The sequence below is a fragment of the Natrix helvetica genome, assembly GCF_964273705.1.
Source record: "Natrix helvetica genome assembly, chromosome: 5".
NCBI lineage: Eukaryota > Metazoa > Chordata > Lepidosauria > Squamata > Natricidae > Natrix > Natrix helvetica.
This window is the reverse complement of record NC_138551.1, coordinates 36,176,301-36,195,653: the sequence shown is the minus strand read 5'-3', so window position 1 is coordinate 36,195,653 and position 19,353 is coordinate 36,176,301. Positions and strand designations below refer to the sequence as shown.

Here is a 19,353-nt window from a genome sequence, read left to right as displayed (position 1 = left end):
TAAGTGCGTTGGTACTTACCTGATACGCCTCTTCTCATAGTGGGGGAGGAGTATCCAGGATGGGTTGACCTTGTCCTCTCTTGATTGGACTGAGTCAGATAAGCTCTTTTAGCCACGCCTTTTAGTTTAGTGAAACTTTTAGTTTCAAACCTTTATCTATTACTTCAACAGAACAGTTCAACAAACGACATAACAATTTCGCAACGTACCCATATCAGGGAGGGGCTGGATACTCCTTCCCCACTATGAGAAGAGGCGTATCAGGTAAGTACCAACGCCCTTTCTCCATAGTGAGGGGGAGGAGTCTCCAGGATGGGACGTACCAAAGCCTACACGTCCCTAGGGAGGATTACACATTTGAGTATATGGCCAAACTTATGCCTGGTGAGACCTCCCCCGCCTTGTGAACAGCCTGCAACACCCTACGTCCGAATGAGGCTTCTGCAGAAGCAAAGGAGTCCAACTTGTAATGCCTCACGAATGGTGAGGGGGAGGACCCCGTGGCTGCCCTACAGATCTCTGATAGTGAGGCCTGCATGGCTCAGGCCGCCAAAGTGGCCGCACTCTGTGTAGAACGCGCTGTGATAGAACTTGGTGTTTGCCGACCCCGTGCCTGATAGGCAGAGGCCGTACAAGATCTTAACCACCTGCCTATTGTGGTGGAGGTCACCTTGTTCCCCAGGGACCCCCACTGGAAGGAAGCAAAAGGGACTTCCGACTTCCTGTTCGGCCTGGTTCTTCTGAGGTAAATCCTCAGAGCCCTCCTCATGTCCAAGGTGTGCCACTTCCTCTCTAATGGGTGAGAAGGGTCCAGGCAGAAATGTGCAATATCAGCTCCTGCGAGCGATGGAAACAAGAGCGTAACTTGGGAATGAAGGAGGCATCCAACCTGGTACTACCCTGTCCTGGTGGAACATGCAGAGATCTTCCCTGGTAGACAGAGCCTGCAGTTCAGATATCCTCCTGGTGGAGGTGATGTCCACAAAAAAGGCCATCTTAAGTGTCCGGAACTTCAGAGACGTAATGGTTCGAACGAAGGACCTGTCAGAGCGTCCAACACCCTGTGTAAGTCCCAGGAAGGGTACCTGTGCACCGTATGCGGTTTAAGATTGGAGGCCCCCTTGAGGAACCGCCTGACCATCGGATGGTGAGTCCGTGCCTGAGATCTACCACCCAGGAGTACCGAAGAAATGGCCGAGACCTGTCTCCTAAATGTGTTGGGAGCCAACCCTCTGTCCAGCCCCGCCTGGAGGAAGTTCAGAACTTGTGCAACAGTGGCCTGGACCGGATCAAGGCCCCTAGAGATGCACCATGTTGAAAGGACCCGCCATGTAGTGCCGTAAATGCGCTCCGTGGAGGGTCTGCTAGCTGCCTGGATAGTCTGTATAACCCTGGGGGAGGAAGATCTTCCCTCAGGGTGTTCCAGTGACCCCTGACTGAGGGAGACCCTCTACTGGGAGGTTCTCCAGGGCCTGTCCACCAAGAGGAATTGGAGATCGGCAAACCAAGGCCTTCGAGGCCAGTGTGTGGCAATCAGCACCACCTCCGCCCCCTCCTGCAAGATTCCTTGTATGACCCTAGGGATCAGGGGTAAGGATGGATAGGCATAGAGGAGCCCCCGGGGCCAAGGGCATCGGAGAGCGTCTACCCCCTCCGCCCCCCATGTCCTGTACCTGGAGTAAAACCTCGGGAGCTGGACGTTGAAAGGGGTGGCAAATAGGTCGACCTTGGGGCGTCCTAATCGCTCTGCCAGCTCCTCAACGATTGCTGGCTGCAGCTTCCACTCCGAATTGTCCACCTCGGTCTGGCTGAGCCAGTCGGCTCTGATGTTCTCCACCCCTGCTATATGTTCTGCCCTCAGCAAATGCTGTCTAAGATTATAGGCCATCTGAGGTGCTACTGCGATTTCTCATAGTCGGACCTCCATTCTGAGTTTGTGGTGGGTTCCGGCATGGGGACCGGCCTGTCTGACCCTTCTGCCATGACTAGAAGCGTGCTATGATTTTATGACTAGGATTAGCTTGATTTTTTTTTTAAAGTATTATGAATTCTTTGAGTTCAAAAACTTGTCAGCCTCTAGAGTGCATAGCAAAACTTTGTAGATGCAGACACAGTTCGCTGGTCAGCCACTAGACTGTGTGTAAAGTTGACATGAGGAAAGCTAAGGTTCACAATGAAGAAAGGCTTGCCCCAAAGGTAAAAAAAATTAACAAAGAAAGGCTTCTTCCAACATGTTAAAAACCAGAAAAAGGTTAGGGGAACAATAGGTCCATTGCTGACAGAAGGTGGAAAAAAGGTGACCAGCAATAGGGAGAAAGCAGACTATTTAACTCTTGATTGGCATCTGTCTTTATACAAGGGATAAAACAGTGCAACCTATCAAAAACAGCACTACAAAAATCAGATTAGGAACACAAGTTGAAATAGGGAAGAAAATGGTAAGTGAGCACCTGTCTACCCTAGAAGAGTTCCAATCACCAGGACCGGATGGATTACACCCCAGAGTTCTGAAGGAACTGGCAGACGAGATCTCCGAACAACTGAACTATATCTTTCAGAGATCCTGGCGCACCGGGGAACTACCAGAGGATTGCTGATGTGGTTCCCATCTTCAGAAAGGGAGAAAAACAGATCCAGAGAACTACAGACCTATCAGCCTGACCTCACTACCAGGAAGATTCTGGAAAGGATAATCAAGTAACGAAGTAGCGAACACTTAGAAGCAAACAAAGTAATAGCCAAAAGCCAACGTGGGTTTGTCAAAACCAGATCATGCCAGCCTAATCTTATTGCATTCTTTGGTAATGTGACAAATTTAGTGGACCAAGGGAATGCCGTCGATATAGTACTTGGACTTCAGTAAGGCCTCTGATAAGGTAGACCATAACCTACTACTAGATAAAGTAGAAGAATGTGGGTTAGACAGCATCACACCAGATGGATTTGCAACTTGTTGACCAACCGCCCTCAACGTGTAGTCCTCAATGGAACTGCAACTTCATGGAGGGAAGTATGCAGTGGAGTACCCCAAGGCTCTGTTTTGGGCCCAGTACTTTTCAACATCTTCATCAATGATTTGGATGAGGGTGTTAGGTATGTAAGCTAACAGTTGGGTTAGCAATATATAAGCCATGATAGTAGTACTGTTTCTTTAAGTACCGCTGTAAATGTGATTGGATGCTGTTACCTCAAGCGGCCATAATATGCAGCCAGAATGACTGTTAGCTCTCTGTTTGCTGATTTGTGGGGGAACTCATCAAACTGCAGCTGACACCCAGCTGGAAGGGATAGCCAACACTCCAGAAGATAGGCTAAAGATACAGAAGGATCTTGACCCACTTGAACATTGGGCACTATCTAATAAAATGAAATTCACTGGTGAAATGAGTCAGGTTCTACATCTAGGCCACAAAAACAAAATGCACAGGTACAGTATAGGTGGTACCTTGCTCAACAGTAGTAACTATGAAAGGGATCTTGGAGTCCTAGTGGACAACCATTTAAATATGAGCCAGCAGTGTGCAGCAGCTGGCAAAAAAGCCAACACAATTCTAGGCTGCATAAACAGAGGGATAGAATCAAGATCATGTGAAGTGTTAATACCACTTTATAATGCCTTGTAAGGCCACACTTGGAAAACTGCATCCAGCGTTGGTCATCACGATGTAGAAAGGATGTGGAGACTCTAGAAAAAGTGCAGAAAAGGGCCACAAGGATGATTAGGGGACTGGAGACTAAAACATATGAAGAACGGTTGCAGGAAATGGGTATGTCTAGTTTGATGAAAAGAAGGACTAGGGGAGACATGATAGCAGTGTTCCAATATCTCAGGAGTTGCCACAAAGAAGAGGGAGCCAAACTATTCTCCAAGGCACCTGAGGGTACAACAAGAAGCAGTGGGTGGAAACTAATCAAGGAGAGAAAGCAACTTAGAACTGAGGAGAAACTTCCTGACAGTTAGAACAATTAATCAGTGGAACAGCTTGCCTCCAGAAGTTGTGAATGCCCCAATACTGGAAGTCTTTAAGAAGATATTGGATAGCCATTTGTTTGAAATGGTATAGGGTTTTCTGCTTAGGCAGGGGGTTGGGCTAGAAGACCTCCAAGGTCCCTTCCAACTCTGCTATTGTATTGTATTGAATAGAGATTTTGCATCTTTGCTTACAAAATTACATAATGCCAGTTTGGAGACTCTTCAGCCCCTCCAGTGGGGCTGCCTGCTTTAGAAGGGAGGACTTGATTCCTGCCTGTGTCCTCCAAGCTTCAGGGGGCCGCCATCTTGGGCCAGGTGGGGCCTCTCCTGCCCCTTCTTTTCAAACGGCTCTGCGGGGCAAATACAATAGCCCTGCCCTCAGGACTTTTAAACAAAAAACATGGAAGTGGCTTGTGCCTTTGTAGCTGCCACGCGGCTTCCGCTGCCGCTGGGGGGTCTCTCTCTCGCCTCCCCCTGCCTCCTGCAGCTCTTTCTGAGCTTCTCCTGCTCTCACCTTGTTCTCTGGTGATCGCTGCCAGTGCAGGCACTCCGGGGCGTTTTAAAACACAGCGGTTCATCGCTCCACCCGCGGGAAGCGCTACGGCGCCCTTAGAGCCTCCTTGGGCGTTGCCCATGCTGCAGGGGCCTCTGCGGAGCTCGCTTGCCTGTCTTTGGTGAGAGTCCTCATTTAGCACCCTGGGTCTCACTCTGTGACCTGGGCTGCGTGCTGCCTTAGCAGTTGCTCCACGGGCTTTCTACCCCCACAGGGGGTTTCCTCAGCCTCTGGTGATTGATCAGGCAGCGTGGAGGCAATTCCGATCGCTTTTGCAGCAATTTAAAATTTCCTTTAAGTTTCTTCAGGATCTCATGATGAACACAGCTGTCCATAGATAGACTGAGTCGATAACTGGGTGGAGCCTGGTGACCAAGGCATGGCTAAAAGAGCTTATCTGACTCAGTCCAATCAAGAGAGGACAAGGTCAACCCATCCTGGAGACTCCTCCCCCTCACTATGGAGAACGACACCATCTATCTCCTGTTTACAACAAAGTCCTTTCAGCAGTCCCAAGACATTCCACATCCATTTACACTCTGATTGAGGTGACTCAGAGGATACAGAGAAACCTCAAGTGGCCCCAATGATTCTCAGAGTTAACAAGCAGATGACTGAAAGAATATAAATCCTTCCATTCCCCACCAGTCAGTTAGAACTGAAGAAATTTCTTGGATGAGAAGTAAAATGTTTTCAAAGAAAAAAATCAAGAAAGTCCACTTGACCTGGATGATTGAGATTCTCCATTGGTATTTTGTTTTGTGAATACTTTTCAAAATTGCTCTTGTAAATTGAAAGTTTATTCAAAATGCCTCCTTCAGATTAAAATTATAAGCCTTCTAGAATTTGAGAGGAAATAATTTTTCTGAGAAATATCTGTTTACAGTCATGAAAAATCTAGCTTACCTCATGAAAAAATGAGCTAATTTGAGAAGCCAATAAAATGTATTAATATGTAAATACATATTTAAATTTTAGGGAGAAAATGATTCTCAATAATTTCTCTTTGCTTACCTCTACTATGAAACATTGTTAAAGCAGTACTTGAATTATGTAAGTACACTTCTGCTAAAAGAAACATTTCCATCACAAGAAAAAAATTAGTATTTAAAGGCTTTGATTACCTGAATATAGTCCACTGGGTTCTTTCCTTCACCTTCTTCAGATACAAGTGCTTTACCTTGTTCTCTCAAATAGGTACTCATACATTCGCACATTGTCTTTAAACCATTTGGGACACGACTAAATAATTTGTACATACACGCAAGATCTGCAGTAAATATATACATACATTTTATATTATCTACTACTAATATATTTGTAACATTACACAGCAAACAATCCAAATATGGCATTTCTGATAGTTCATTAAAATTTTCAATTTTCCAGGAGCAGGTTTTCTTGATTATAGCCCTCTCCATCTGAAATCAGCTTGCTTTGCTTCTTTTTTCGGTATCATTTTGAAATCACCTGGAATGTCTCAATTAGCACCACATGGGACTTCACTATTGTTGCAGATAGCACTGCACAGACTTACCTTCTGTTTTTCCATTTTTCAACATGTGAACTAGACCAGAATTTTCCATTTCCACTATGGTCTTCATATGCTTGGAAATAAGCTCCCTCTCAACAACTTTGACAATTGGCTCTTCAGTTGATTTATCAAGACAGTGCATCACACGTTCTATTTCTTCATTAATTCTAGCTTCTACTTTCTTTATATAAACTGAAGCACTATTTTCTGCTAAAAATTTCTGACTTTCCATCTATAATAAAATAAAGAGAAATAGAACACTACATGAAACACTACAGAAAGTAAAACAAAACCCATTCAGTTGCACTTAGCAGTAATTGCTTAAGGGACTAAATAATGTTAACCCTTGTATCTGCTATGCATTAAAATCCAATAATATAATCTAAGGCCAATGCTGAATGAACACAGGCTCGTGTTCAGAGCAAAGGGAAAATCTGAAGCAAATCTACCTTAGGGAGCAATAACAATTCAAACTGGTGTTTATTAATCTGGAATTAATTAACTGGAATTTGCAAATTTGGGGTGTTGGTGTTCTTATTCCCATTTGTAAATACGGAAAAGCAGCATTGTACCTGAAAGAATTCTGCTGACATCTCCAGAAATGGAGCTTCAAAGTCTTCTTCATAGACTGATCTTCCTTCAAGACCTAGAATCATTAACATCTGGCAAGCATTTCTTATTGCTCCTCTGTCAAAACAGTAGAATTTGCAGATTAGGTTAATTTTAGTGAAATTAATATTTGCTAACTATTCAATAAGTGTTTCCTGTAATATTTCCAAATCTAGTCAATGTTTCACACGAAAGTAAATGCTATCTGTACAACAGCTCTCAAGAAATGAAATAGCTAGAAGTAGTACTGAGAAAGGTCTTTTTTATTATCACCCAAAGGTATACAATCATTGCCAAAGCCAAAAAAGAAAGAAAGAAAAAGAAAAAAGAAACCAGTGTCAGTTTTTAGAAAATTGTTTACCCCAACATTTATTGGTGAGCATTTTGGAAATAACTTCATTTTATTCCTGAACAATAAATTGACAAGAAGTTTCTGGGTGCAATTCAAGGCACTGGTCTTCATCTTTACAACCCTATATGACAGTGATGGCGAACCTCTTTTGGCTCGCGTGCCACAAGTGGGGGGAGCGCAGGGGGGTCGAGTGCGGGCGTGCCGCACCCATAATGCAACGCGCGACCCCCCCCATTTTTACATTTTTTTTGCCCTCCCCAGGCTCCAGGGGCTTTATAGGAGCCTGGGGAGGGCGAAAAGAGCCTCCCCTGACCCCACGGAGGCCCTCCGGAGGCTTCAGGGACTGTCCAGAGGCTTCCCTGAAGCCTTCGGAGCGCTTAAAACCACCCTCCGAGCAAACCAGAAGTGACATGCGCGCTGGCCAGCTGACAGGGCAGCGCCTCGCGTGCCCTGACAAATGGCTCCGTGTGCCACTTGTGGCACGCGTGCCATAGGTTCGCCATCACGGCTATATGACATCAGGCCAAGTTCCATGCAGCATTGCTATCCCCAATGGTTTCTGCACATCCCACCAGATCTTGCAGAGTGGGCAAACTGAGTTCACTCAATGAAGCACTGTCATCTGGTACTTTGGAAGCATGCCCTTCTCTCTTTCATAGCAACTGCCTTATGGAACAGCCTCCTTTCATGGATACCAATAGCCATGACTTGTTGGCTTTTTGTAACTGGGTGTTAATTTAATGGAACAATGAGGTGTATACATGTGAATTGTTTGAAAAGAGATTTCTATGGGGTTGTTGTTTCTTTTCAACCGATTGGTCATTATTTTATTCTTTTGCTGTCCAGAATTCCACTAGTTTGATAGCCATATAAGATAAGGTACAGCTGTGATTATATGTTCAACTACCTTTGTTGCTGTAGGTACTGTGAACTGTATAGATACTAAATTGATCTCCCTCAAAATAGGCCAAAAAACCTAAAATTTGAGACTTGAAAAATGTAAAATGAAATATGAGATTGAACAAAAAAAAAAAAAAACCAATAAAACCTAATAGCAAAAAAGTGATTGAGAAGTAAAGCAAAAAAGCTCCAAACCATAGATTTATCCAAAATGATGTAAAATGTAATTTATTTGTGGAGACATACCTATCCACCACTTCTCCTTTCCGTTCCCTTGCAATCATGTCTAACAAAGTCTGTCGGAGATGATCTCTAATGCACCCGTACCGTACAACTTGATCTCGAAAAATTATCAATCCCAAATTGTAGACATTTTCCACATTGTTTTGTTGCACATACACACGGTCCTAAAAGCAAAATACAAATGCAAAGCATCTATATAATATATATTATCTATAGTAGAATCACTTACATCTGCCTCAGCATCTCTAAAATACGCTTTTATTCAGTTTATTACTAAAATATTGCATTCAATATTATCAAAATTACTATTACATTTATTTAAAAAAGTATCCAGTATTTCACTAATTGGAACTACTAATGCAATACAAATGTGGAAAGTTTCTCCAATATATTCAAACCTTCCAGGCTAGGAATAATAAAAAACTTAACACTAAATAAATAAAATAGGCTTAGCAAAACGTGTTGTTTTTGCAATCCTTAAAGTAGTATTCTTTTAAATGAAAACAAAAAAGGACAAGACTTAACCCAGGATGATTAAAACTGAACAGATAAGATTTTTCATTATTATATGCTGCCTTTAGGGTTGGAATTAGGGTAGATAAAAATCGATGCTTTAAAAAAATGATTTTTTAAAATTTAAATTGGATTTTTTTATTTTTATCAAATTTATTTTAATAAGATGCTTTTGGAATAAAAATCTATCTAAAGATAGTTTTTTTATTTAAGATACTTTAATAATTTAGTTTATTCAGCATGAAATGGAGCTTAGTTATGTAGCATGAGGCTATATAATCTGCAATATTCTGAAGTGGTATAGGATTTCCTGCCTAGGCAGGGGGTTGGACTAGAAGACCTCGAAGGTCCCTCCCAACTCTGTTATTCTATTTCTATTTCAATATTGGAACTGTCGGTAAGTCAACAGTGGGTCAGAAGAGATGACAGTTGCACTTTAAAAATTATTATTCAAATCGAGTTGATTTAAATGAAGCCTTTTTACTAGTGATTTAAATCAACTTGATTTAAATCAAATCTACCCTGGTTGGCAAATACAAAAATAGATTAAAAATATAAATTCAGAAAACAAAACAATATGTAATAATGAGGAAGAATATAAAAGCATGTGCCAAATAATATTTTTTTAAAGCCAGATAGACTATAGAAACAAAAGTTTTTTTCCTCTGTGCATCAGTTAATTATGTTACTTTGAATCAATCTTTCCAACAGTATGGAGTATATATTTTTTGCATTTTGACCATTTTTGTAACCAGAATTTCAGATTTTACTTACCATATACATGAGAATATCTCTAATCATCACCATTGCTGTCTGGTGATCATTCCATGCTTGGTTTAATGTTTGGAGAAAATTGTTATTTAATGAGTTTAATACATCTTCTCGCACCTGCAACAAAATATTTAATTAAATAAATTGCTTAATATAGATCAGAGATGGGCATTATCTAGAATGAATGAGGTGAAACACTGATTTTTGGGAAGTGGGACTTAAGGGACAAAATATAGGGAACACTGAATTCTTTAAGTAGTTGCATAGAGGAAGCAAATTAATAGCATCCCCTTTATTTTCTGAAGCAGGTCAATGCTAATGACCTGAAGGACTCTGCTTTCCGACAAATAGACGAATGAAGTTTGAAACTACTATAGGACTCCATCAGACATTTCATTTTTCCTATTACTATCCCTCTGAATATGAACAGATGAAGTGAAATTTCAAAATTCCCTGAGATGTGATTACTTTGTGAGAATACCATGTGCCAATCATTTGAAAAAGATTGGTAACTTTTCATTACAGTTTGGAAGGGTTTATATTCTTTGCAGTCATCTGGTCATTAGTATTCTGAGAGTCATTGGGATCAATTGGGAGTTTATCTGTATCCTCAGCGGCACCTGAATAAGAGTGTAACAGGTGTGGAACCTGCTTGGGATGGCTGAAAAGGCAGGTTGCAGTCCCAAGAAGGTTCCACACCCATTTACACTCTGATTTAGGTGACTCAGAAGATACAAATAAACTCCCAAATGGCCCCAATGACTCCCAGAGAACTAACAAGCAGATGACTGCAAAGAATATAAATCCTTCCATTTCCCACCTGTCAGTTAGAATTGAAGAAACTTCTTGGATAACAAGTGAAATGTTTTCAAAGAAAAAAACCCTAAGAAAGTCCAGTTGCCTTTTGGAAAAAGCACTTTTGGGATGATCATGACTTAGATGATTTAGAATCTCCATTTTTCTCTTTCATCAGCTACAATCACCAATCTTCTTTCATTCGATAAATCACCAATAGGACAACCCACCGGATAAATAAAACATGCTGAAGCCAGCATCTCATCCCAAGGCCCTAATGTCCCACTGGATTGTATTGTGCCCCAAAAGCAATATTTCTGTTGTATTTTAAGATGTTAAAAGGGGTAAAACAGGCAATTTAAATTATGCAGAAATTTAAATATGCATAGAGGCTCTTTAAAAAACCTAAACCTTATAAACTGGGCCTTTTTCGCATTTTATGGAGACTAATGTATCAATTTTATCCTTTACATTTTCTCCAAAGCAAAATAAAAAAATCAACAAAAAGCCAGATCCCAAAGTTTGAGTTCCTCAATCCAGCAACATTACACTGTCATAAGTCATGTTCTGCATTCTCCAGGCAGGCAAAAAATGTACCAAAGCCAAAGTATACCCGTCTCTGTTCTAAAGATAGCAAAATGTTCAAAGAAGGTATCACTTTCTATGTTTTTAATACATTATTATTGCATTCAGGTACCTTATTTATAAGATGCTCTGTAACCACTTCTCGTAATCCAGTGTATAATTTTTCTCCATGTTTATGTAATACCATAGTATATGCATTTCTGTACAGTTCTTCAAAACTGAGACCACTGTTGTTCTTACGCTGAATTTCTTGGATTGCATTTTTCAAGAGATCCCAAATGCTGTTAACATATTTTTCATCCATGGTCATCTGTATGTGGGCATAAAAAAGTACAGTTAAGATAAGAGTTTATTGGTGACAGGTTTTCAAAACATATTTCCTTTAAAACAGATTAAGGACCAAATTTACCTAAAAGGTAGATGCTACTGCATTTAAGAAGATTCCCCCCCCCCCAAAGAAAGATAGAATGTGTGTGTGTGTGTGTGTGTGTGTGTGTGTGTGTGTGTGTAGATAAATACAGACAAAATTCCTATAATACTGCTCAGCTTCCCTGTCTCTTCAATCATGATTCTCAAAACCACTAAACCCAATCTTACAAACAATGTATGCTGCTTTCTTGCATGAGCATATGTAAGTATACAAGAAAGAGCACAATCAGGACAAAATTTTAATATACTATTATATAAAATTGCCCATAAAATTATCCATCTCATTTTCATATCCAGATATTCCATTCTCTCAACATATAGCTATGCATTCTACAGAGAAAAAATATTGCAGAAATATGGATTCGGGTAGCATAAAATAGAAATGTCTTCTGTGTCATAAATTCCAATGAAAAATCATCCTAGAAATAAAATGGCAAACGTCCACATATGTAGAAAATTATGTAGTATATTCAGTGGTGGGATTCAAATAATTTACAACCGGTTCTCTGCCCTAATGACCAGCTGGGTAGGCATGGCTTGGTGGTCATGTGACTGTGTGGGCATGACCAACTCAACGTCACTCAAGTCAATGTTTCTTGAGTCCCGTAAAGTGGGGGAAAAAACAAAATAAGATTTCTTCCAACAACTGGTTCTCCAAACCGCTTAGAAAGTTAACAACCAGTTCTCCCAAATAGGTGCAAACTGGCTGAATCCCACCACTATGTATATTCATGAAAGCCCTAGGAATCAAGCTTTACTTGGAGGAGATTTTATATTTTTAACTGGGAAGAATGGGGATAAGTATTGGCAACAGAGGAATGGTGTGAGTAAAGGGGATCTAAAGGCCATCTGCTGGAAAACTAGTGGGTTTTCTTGTACAGTTGGTTGATCACTATGAGAACAAACTGCGAATCCACCCCCCTCCCCATCTATTTCCCTGTCTCTTGTCTTTTTGGCTGTTCTGCCCTTGCAGTTCCTCACTTTTTCCAACTGACCTTCACCGACTTCTTTCTCCTGCTGCTGATGAGGTGAGCTGCTGGCAGTGGTATCTCCCTGAGATCTTGGAAAGGTCACACACAGCCAGTAGCTGCCTCATGAAGGGGGGGGGGGAACGTCTTATCAAGAGCAGAAAGAAGATGGCAGCAAAGGTCAGCTGGGGGTAGCAGAGGGCAGGGTGACAGGAAAGGAGGATTGTAAGCGGACATAAACAGCAGAGATGGCAGGGGAGACAGGCGGATGGCGTAGCTGAAGAGGTGAGCACAGCAGGGCAGAAGTGTCAGGTCCTCACCTAACAATGTTGGAGTAATGAGCACAACGGGGATTACTGCTAGTAGAGTGGCAGAACTGCTGTCACTAAGTGGTCAGGTTATGTGATGTCTCTGGGCATCACTAGCAACTCCAGTCCCAAGTCAGATTCACTTAAAAACCATGTTACTAACTTAACACTGCAGTGATTCACTTAACTGAGGCCAAAAAAAGTCATAAAATGGGGCAAAATTCACTTAACCACTATCATGCTTAGTAACAGAATTTTGGGATTCCATTATGGTTATAAGTCAAGGACTATCTATATACTGTTGTTATAATACATAAATGAATATAGTGGCTGTTTTATTTTTAGTTCCCTATCTAATGATCTCAAAGTGTAATTTGCCTTTTTATATATTTCCTACTACAATCAGTTAGATACAACCCATGTATGGATGCAATATATATATATATGTATGTATGTATGTATGTATGTATGTATGTATGTATGTATATATATATATATATATATATTTGCTTCTTCTACAAGCACACAATCTCTTCACTTCAGTTTTTCTGTAACTGAGATTAACCAAAGAATATCTGTACATTTCCCTTAGTTCAATTTCAATCGAAAGAGGAAAGTCTGGTTCCTGACATTAAAACAGAGAAGGATCTAATCAACTTTTGAACGGGTTGAAAACTGACAAATAGTTTCAATTGAAGTGACAGGGAATTTAGCAATAGCACAAAGAAAGAAACAAAAGAGCTACATTTAAAAAAATGGGAGGTGATGTTTATTCACATTAATGGGAGATGCAATCACACAAACCTTGCTACAGAATCAATGCTGAATAAATTGTTGTTAAGGATATATTCTTTTTAGATCTACTATTCAAATAGGTTTACACTTCAAGAAAATTATAAAGACAAATTATGTGCTGAATACAGAAACTCATAGCAGCACACTCTGCTGGCACTGAAAGGCTATTGGGATAACTTCCTAAAATTCAGGAAAGACAATGTAGCTGTTTTAATTATTTGATGTTACTAGATATATATTTAATGCAGTGCTGGGTTGCTAACCGGTTTACTACTGGTTTGCTCGTGCTCGCACACTCGGGCAATGCTTCTGTGCATGCGCAGAAAGATCCGGGCGGATGGGCGGAGCCTCCCGCCACTGCCACTATCGGTTCGGCTGAACCGGGAGCAACCCACCTCTGATTTAATGTCTACATAAGTCAAGAAGGAGCAGGCTGTCAATGGTTAAAGTCAACAAGCGCACACACTCTCTCACTAGTTCTTCACTGCCAAGTTGATAGCTACTTCACAGTCTATTTTCTTAAGACATGGAACATAATGCTTCAATCTTGATTTAAGATAATTCAAAATCATGTTGAACTTGGCCAACTCAACTAATTTTCTATATTAAATCTCAAACATTGAGTATTTCAGCAAAATCAATATGATAGAAAGATGGGGAAAGTTTGTTTTAATTCAGGCTGAATTTTTGGGACTATTTGCTTCTTATTTAAAAATTTTCTTCAGGAATTTTGTTAAATGTATTTTACAAAGCTAATAATGTTTTAAATGGACAAATGCAAGAGATAGCATGCAAAGGGGTTCCTCAAAAATAGAATTTCAAAGATAATACCATATGCTAAAGCATATGCTATTGTGAACTTTAATTAACGGTAACACTAAAATGTAATATGTGTGTATGGCATAGAAAGGATTGAAGCAAAAAGGAATTGAAGGTAAATTAACTAAGGTGAATAAAAATAGTAGGCTAGCTGATATGTATTAATAATGGAAGGTGAAATGATTATGCTGGATTACAAATAAGAAAAATATTAGTTGGGAAAGTTATCAGAGGAGGAGGAAAAAATGGAGGGAAAATTTAGAAATATGCCTAATAATATATAGTTAAAATTACAAGATGAGACAAAATATGGGCGCTTAATGATGTAAAAATATGTAACAATATTATGAGGATAGCGGGAAATTTGAATCTGTCTTACACTGCGTCCAAAAAAGAGATTGTTACGGGGGGGGGGGCATACGGGGGCAATATGGAAAATATTTTTCTTTTTTCTTTGGGAATATAATTATTAATGCCATTGATATTAAATGGGGTTTGCTAAAAGGAGGAAATGCACCACATAAAATAGAGAATGGAAGGGAGATAAAGAGAGGGAAAGAGAGAGAAAAGAGACAGGAGAGAGGGAGGTAGAAGGGAGGGAAAGAGTATGAGAGAGGGAAGGTGTGGAAAGAGAGGAGAGGAGAGGGAGAGAGGAAGGGGAAGTAGAGAAAAGAGAGAGGGTAGAGGGAAGAAAGAAGGTAGGGAGGAAGAGAGGGAGAGGAGGAGAGTTGAAGATGAAATAGACCATAATATGGTGTATGGAAAGAGAAGAGCAAATAAAAATTGAAGAGGCTTAATGGCAAGAGGAATTGATATATTATTGAATACTCAAAAATGTTTGTTAAGATGCATTGGTATACTTTGGATTATAGTATCTGTATGTTAAAAAATAAAAAACCTGGCCAAAAAAAAAGATAATACCAAATTCTTCTGTTCATAATGACATATGAATTATGGATAAAGAAAGACTGAAGTCAGAGTTCAGTTTTGATATCTACCTTTGTATAAAATGGCTTAAGGAAAATCAGAACTATTTTCACCATGTTTTTTTGAAGAAGCCATAGTAGTTGGTTCTTCCACTAAATCACAATGAGCAGGTTCATACATCAGAGTAAATTCAAATAAAGAACATGATGATGATCAGAATTAATTTCAAATGCATGCATGGATATATTATTTGTATATATTTAAATGTCAAAAGAAAAATACAACATATTCCATTAATGTGCAAACATCAGTGATAATAGTGATCAAGGAATAAATTGCTTTTAATGTTAACAAACTATACAATGCAAAATATAGTATCAGTTGCTAGTGTGCTATTCGCTAGCATAGCCACAGGATATCAAAAACATTTGCTCCCTTTTTTACTCAAGCATACTTTATTTATAACCAAATTGGGAGAAAATAGTGTGTGTGTGTGTGTCTAAGAATGAAAATTTCAAATCAGTTTTGTAACCTTAATCTGGTTGCACAAAGCTAAATGCAATTTCTTTTTTCAGACAATATGTTAATCTGTGATTAGTTGAAAATGGAAGAAAATGTAAGTGTTATTCTCTTATGATTATGCCAATAGAAGAAATGGATGGACGATCAGGATAAAGGAAGTAATAGCTTACTGGCTTACTGTTCTTTCTCAAATACTCCTAAAATTTATCCTGAAGATAAATTACCAATCAGATTCAATCTGATAAATGTATTTCAGAAAGAAATTATATAAACAGCTGACATTACAACATGGAACAACCTTAACAAATATATTATTAAACCAAAGATTCGAAAGAATCAAGCTATATGTTATGTACATGTCTATGTTTATTTTACAATTGTACTACCTAGAAAATATTTGTGGAAGACATTGCAACAATTCACTTTATAAACATGAAACCGCTTCTCTTTTAGCAAACAGAAGTTAACAATAATATTACAAAATGTAAGTTTCATGCACTATTATTTCCTAAATAATTTCTCACAATCTGAATCAACTGTATGTCTAACAGAATAGAGATATTCAAAACTAAATCAAGATTTTGTTCTAACTGAAAGTATCTTAATATAGCTTTATAGATCCTAATTGTTTAGTAACCATAAATATTGATGATTGCTATTTGTACAGTGATAGATATATATCAGCACAAAAGCAACATAGATAGATAGATAGATAGATAGATAGATAGATAGATAGATAAATAGACTGAGACTAGTATAGATCTATTGCAAGCTATTTAGCTCTCATTAGCTAGCCATACACTTACCGGGATTCGAACCTGGGCTATATTACATATTAGGCAGATGCATTAGCCACTAAGCCACAGGCTCTCCTCCTTATCAGCTCAACACAAATACACACACACGCATGCATATATACATACACACACACACACACAAGCATATACATACAGACAGACAGACAGACACGCATATATATACACCGTGTTTTCCTTGGCCTTATTTTCCTTGGCCTTATTTTTGGGGTGGTCTTATTATTTTTGAGGTGCAGAAGGCAGCGATCAGGGTCACTTCATATTTTTAAGGAGGGCTTATTTTCAGGGAAACAGGTTATACACACATATTCAGAAATAGTTCTAATATTTAATGTTGTATTATTGATGGTTAGATATATCCACACAGAATGAATAGAAACACTTACTCAGCAATTTAAGAGTCTAATCGGTTACCAAAGTTCCATTTCAGATCAACTGATTTCCAATTCTGTCCATAAACATGAATTACCTTCAAGAACCCAGAAGTTACACATAGAATGACCTATCAGCGTTGCTGAGACATACACAACAGGCTGGGTGAAGCACAAAATTGAACTTCAAAGAATATACTAAACTTAAGAATACGAGCAACTGCAAAGTTAAGGTACAGCAATTAAAGTAACTAAGGATCACACCAAATAATGGACCACCTAAGGCCATAAAATTTATAGGCAATATGCATATTGAATAGATTTTTCTCCAAATCAAGCATTGGTAATAATGTATTACCTCTGAAGTGTTTTCTTTACAATCATTTTCTAGAAATCCTTTAAAAGGATTGTTTTCAAGTATTTCAGATAGTTTTATAAAAACCGTCTTCATTAAACATGTATACACCATTCATACAGAAACTCAAAGTTCTAATTTGGTTACTAAGAGGCATAAGACAGTCTGTGACGTCATTAGAATGTTGAGGTAGCTCTTAATGAAATGTGTTAGACTATACATGGCTACTTGTTACAGTACCATTGAAGCAGAAGACTTTATTAAACTCTGAATATTTTGATGTAAGATGAAGAAAGTTCAGATATATTTGGAATAACCAGGTATGTCAATCAGATATTAGCCATCTGAAGAAATAAAGCAATTTTAAAGATAAATAAGCTCATGGGGTTATCAGTGCATGTAACATAGATGTTTGTGTGGGTAAGATTATCACTCCTGCTGTCAAGCAAAACCAAACATTTAATAGTGAGTGCCATACCATGTGCATGAATCATACAAGTGGCAAGAAAATAGGGGCAGTCAGGCATAACACAGGCTATGTAGACAGTAAACACAGGGTCAATCAAAATGGACTCAAATGTCTATACACCAATGCACAGAGTATGAGGAATAAACAGGGTGAATTAGAAATTCAAGTAAATGAGGGCAAATACGATATTGTTGCCATTACAGAAACTTGGTGGGATGAAACCCACAAATGGAACATACAGCTAGAAGGATTTAAATTATTTAAAAGAAATAGACCAAATAAAAGAGGAGGTGGAGTTGCACTATACATAAGAAAGAACTACATCTTTACAGAAATAGAGCACAATAATGATGAAAACTATCTTAAATGCATTTGGGTCAATATTAAAGGTTGTGTGTGTGGGGGGGAATGACTTTGCCATAGGTCTATACTACAGGCCACCCAACCAAGCAGAGGAAGTAGATGAACTTTTTGCTAGTCAGCTAACTAAGGTATGTAGGAAGCACACCACAATAGTAATGGGGGATTTTAACTACCCCAACATCAACTGGGAAACAAACTGCACCAAGTCGAAGATCCAACAGGTTCCTAACGAACCTACCAGACAACTTTGTTTCCCAAAAAGTAGAGAAGGGAACGAGAGGATCGGCCATATTAGACTTAATTCTCACTAACAGAGAGGAAATGATAGAAGGTGTTGAAGCCACAGGAACCCTGGGGGCAAGTGACCATGCAATATTGGAATTCAACATTATGCAAACACAAGTAGTAGAACAAAGTCAAACTAGAGTCTTGGACTTTAAGAAAGCTAATTTCAATAAACTTAGAGGGAGCTTGGGAAGAATTCCATGGGTGAGAATCCTCAAGGGGAAAACAACTCAAGAAGCTTGGGATATTTTGAAAAATGAGATTACAAAAGCTCAGTCTAGCACAATACCAACAAAGAAGAAAAATAACAGCTCCCAAAAGAAACCAGCATGGCTGCATAAAGAACTCTCTGACAAATAGAAAGACAAAAAAGTTAAGTATAAAAAGTGGAAAGAGGGGGACATAACTAAGGTACAATATCAGCAAATAGCCTGAGCCTGTAAAGATGAAGTAAGGAAAGCTAAGGCTCACAATGAAGAAAGGCTTGCCACAAAAGTAAAAATTAACAAAAAAGCTTCTTCCAACATGTTAAAAACAAGAAAAGGGTTAAGGAAACAATTGATCCATTGCTAGGAGAAAGTGGCAAGAAGGTGACAAGCAACAAGGAGAAAGCAGAACTATTTAACTCATTTTTTGCATCTGTCTTTACACAAAGGGATAAAGCAGTCCAACCTATCAAAAACAGCACCACAAAAATCAGATTAGGAACACAAAGAGAAATAGGAAAGAAAATGGTAAGTGAGCACCTGTCTACCCTAGACAAGTTCAAATCACCAGGACCGGATGGATTACACCCCAGGGTTCTGAAGGAACTGACAGGTGAGATGTCAGAAATACTGAACTATATCTTTCAGAGATCCTGGAGCACCGGGGAACTGCCAGAGGACTGGAAAAGAGTTGATGTGCTTCCCATCTTCAAAAAGGGGGGAAAGATAGATCCAGGAAACTATAGACCTATCAGCCTGACCTCAATACCAGGAAATATTCTGGAAAAGATAATCAAGCAACACATTAGCAAACACCTAGAAGTAAACAAAGCAATAGCCAAAAGTCAACATGGGTTTGTCAAAAACAGATCATGCCAGACTAATCTTATTGC

The 19,353-nt window shown here is 39.2% G+C and overlaps 1 protein-coding gene across 1 annotated transcript in view; it reads right to left on the bottom strand.

The window, feature by feature from the left end:
* The window catches only part of CUL3 (cullin 3), a 55,551-nt gene that overhangs the window by 20,314 nt on the left and 15,884 nt on the right, over positions 1-19,353 (bottom strand). The window contains exons 2-7 of the mRNA XM_081956371.1: positions 10,941-11,138; positions 9,452-9,565; positions 8,168-8,328; positions 6,633-6,747; positions 6,064-6,292; positions 5,651-5,796 (exon numbers count right to left, since the gene is read on the bottom strand). Coding sequence (XP_081812497.1) covers positions 5,651-5,796; positions 6,064-6,292; positions 6,633-6,747; positions 8,168-8,328; positions 9,452-9,565; positions 10,941-11,138 — 963 coding nt within the window. The remainder of the gene's footprint in view (positions 1-5,650; positions 5,797-6,063; positions 6,293-6,632; positions 6,748-8,167; positions 8,329-9,451; positions 9,566-10,940; positions 11,139-19,353) is intronic.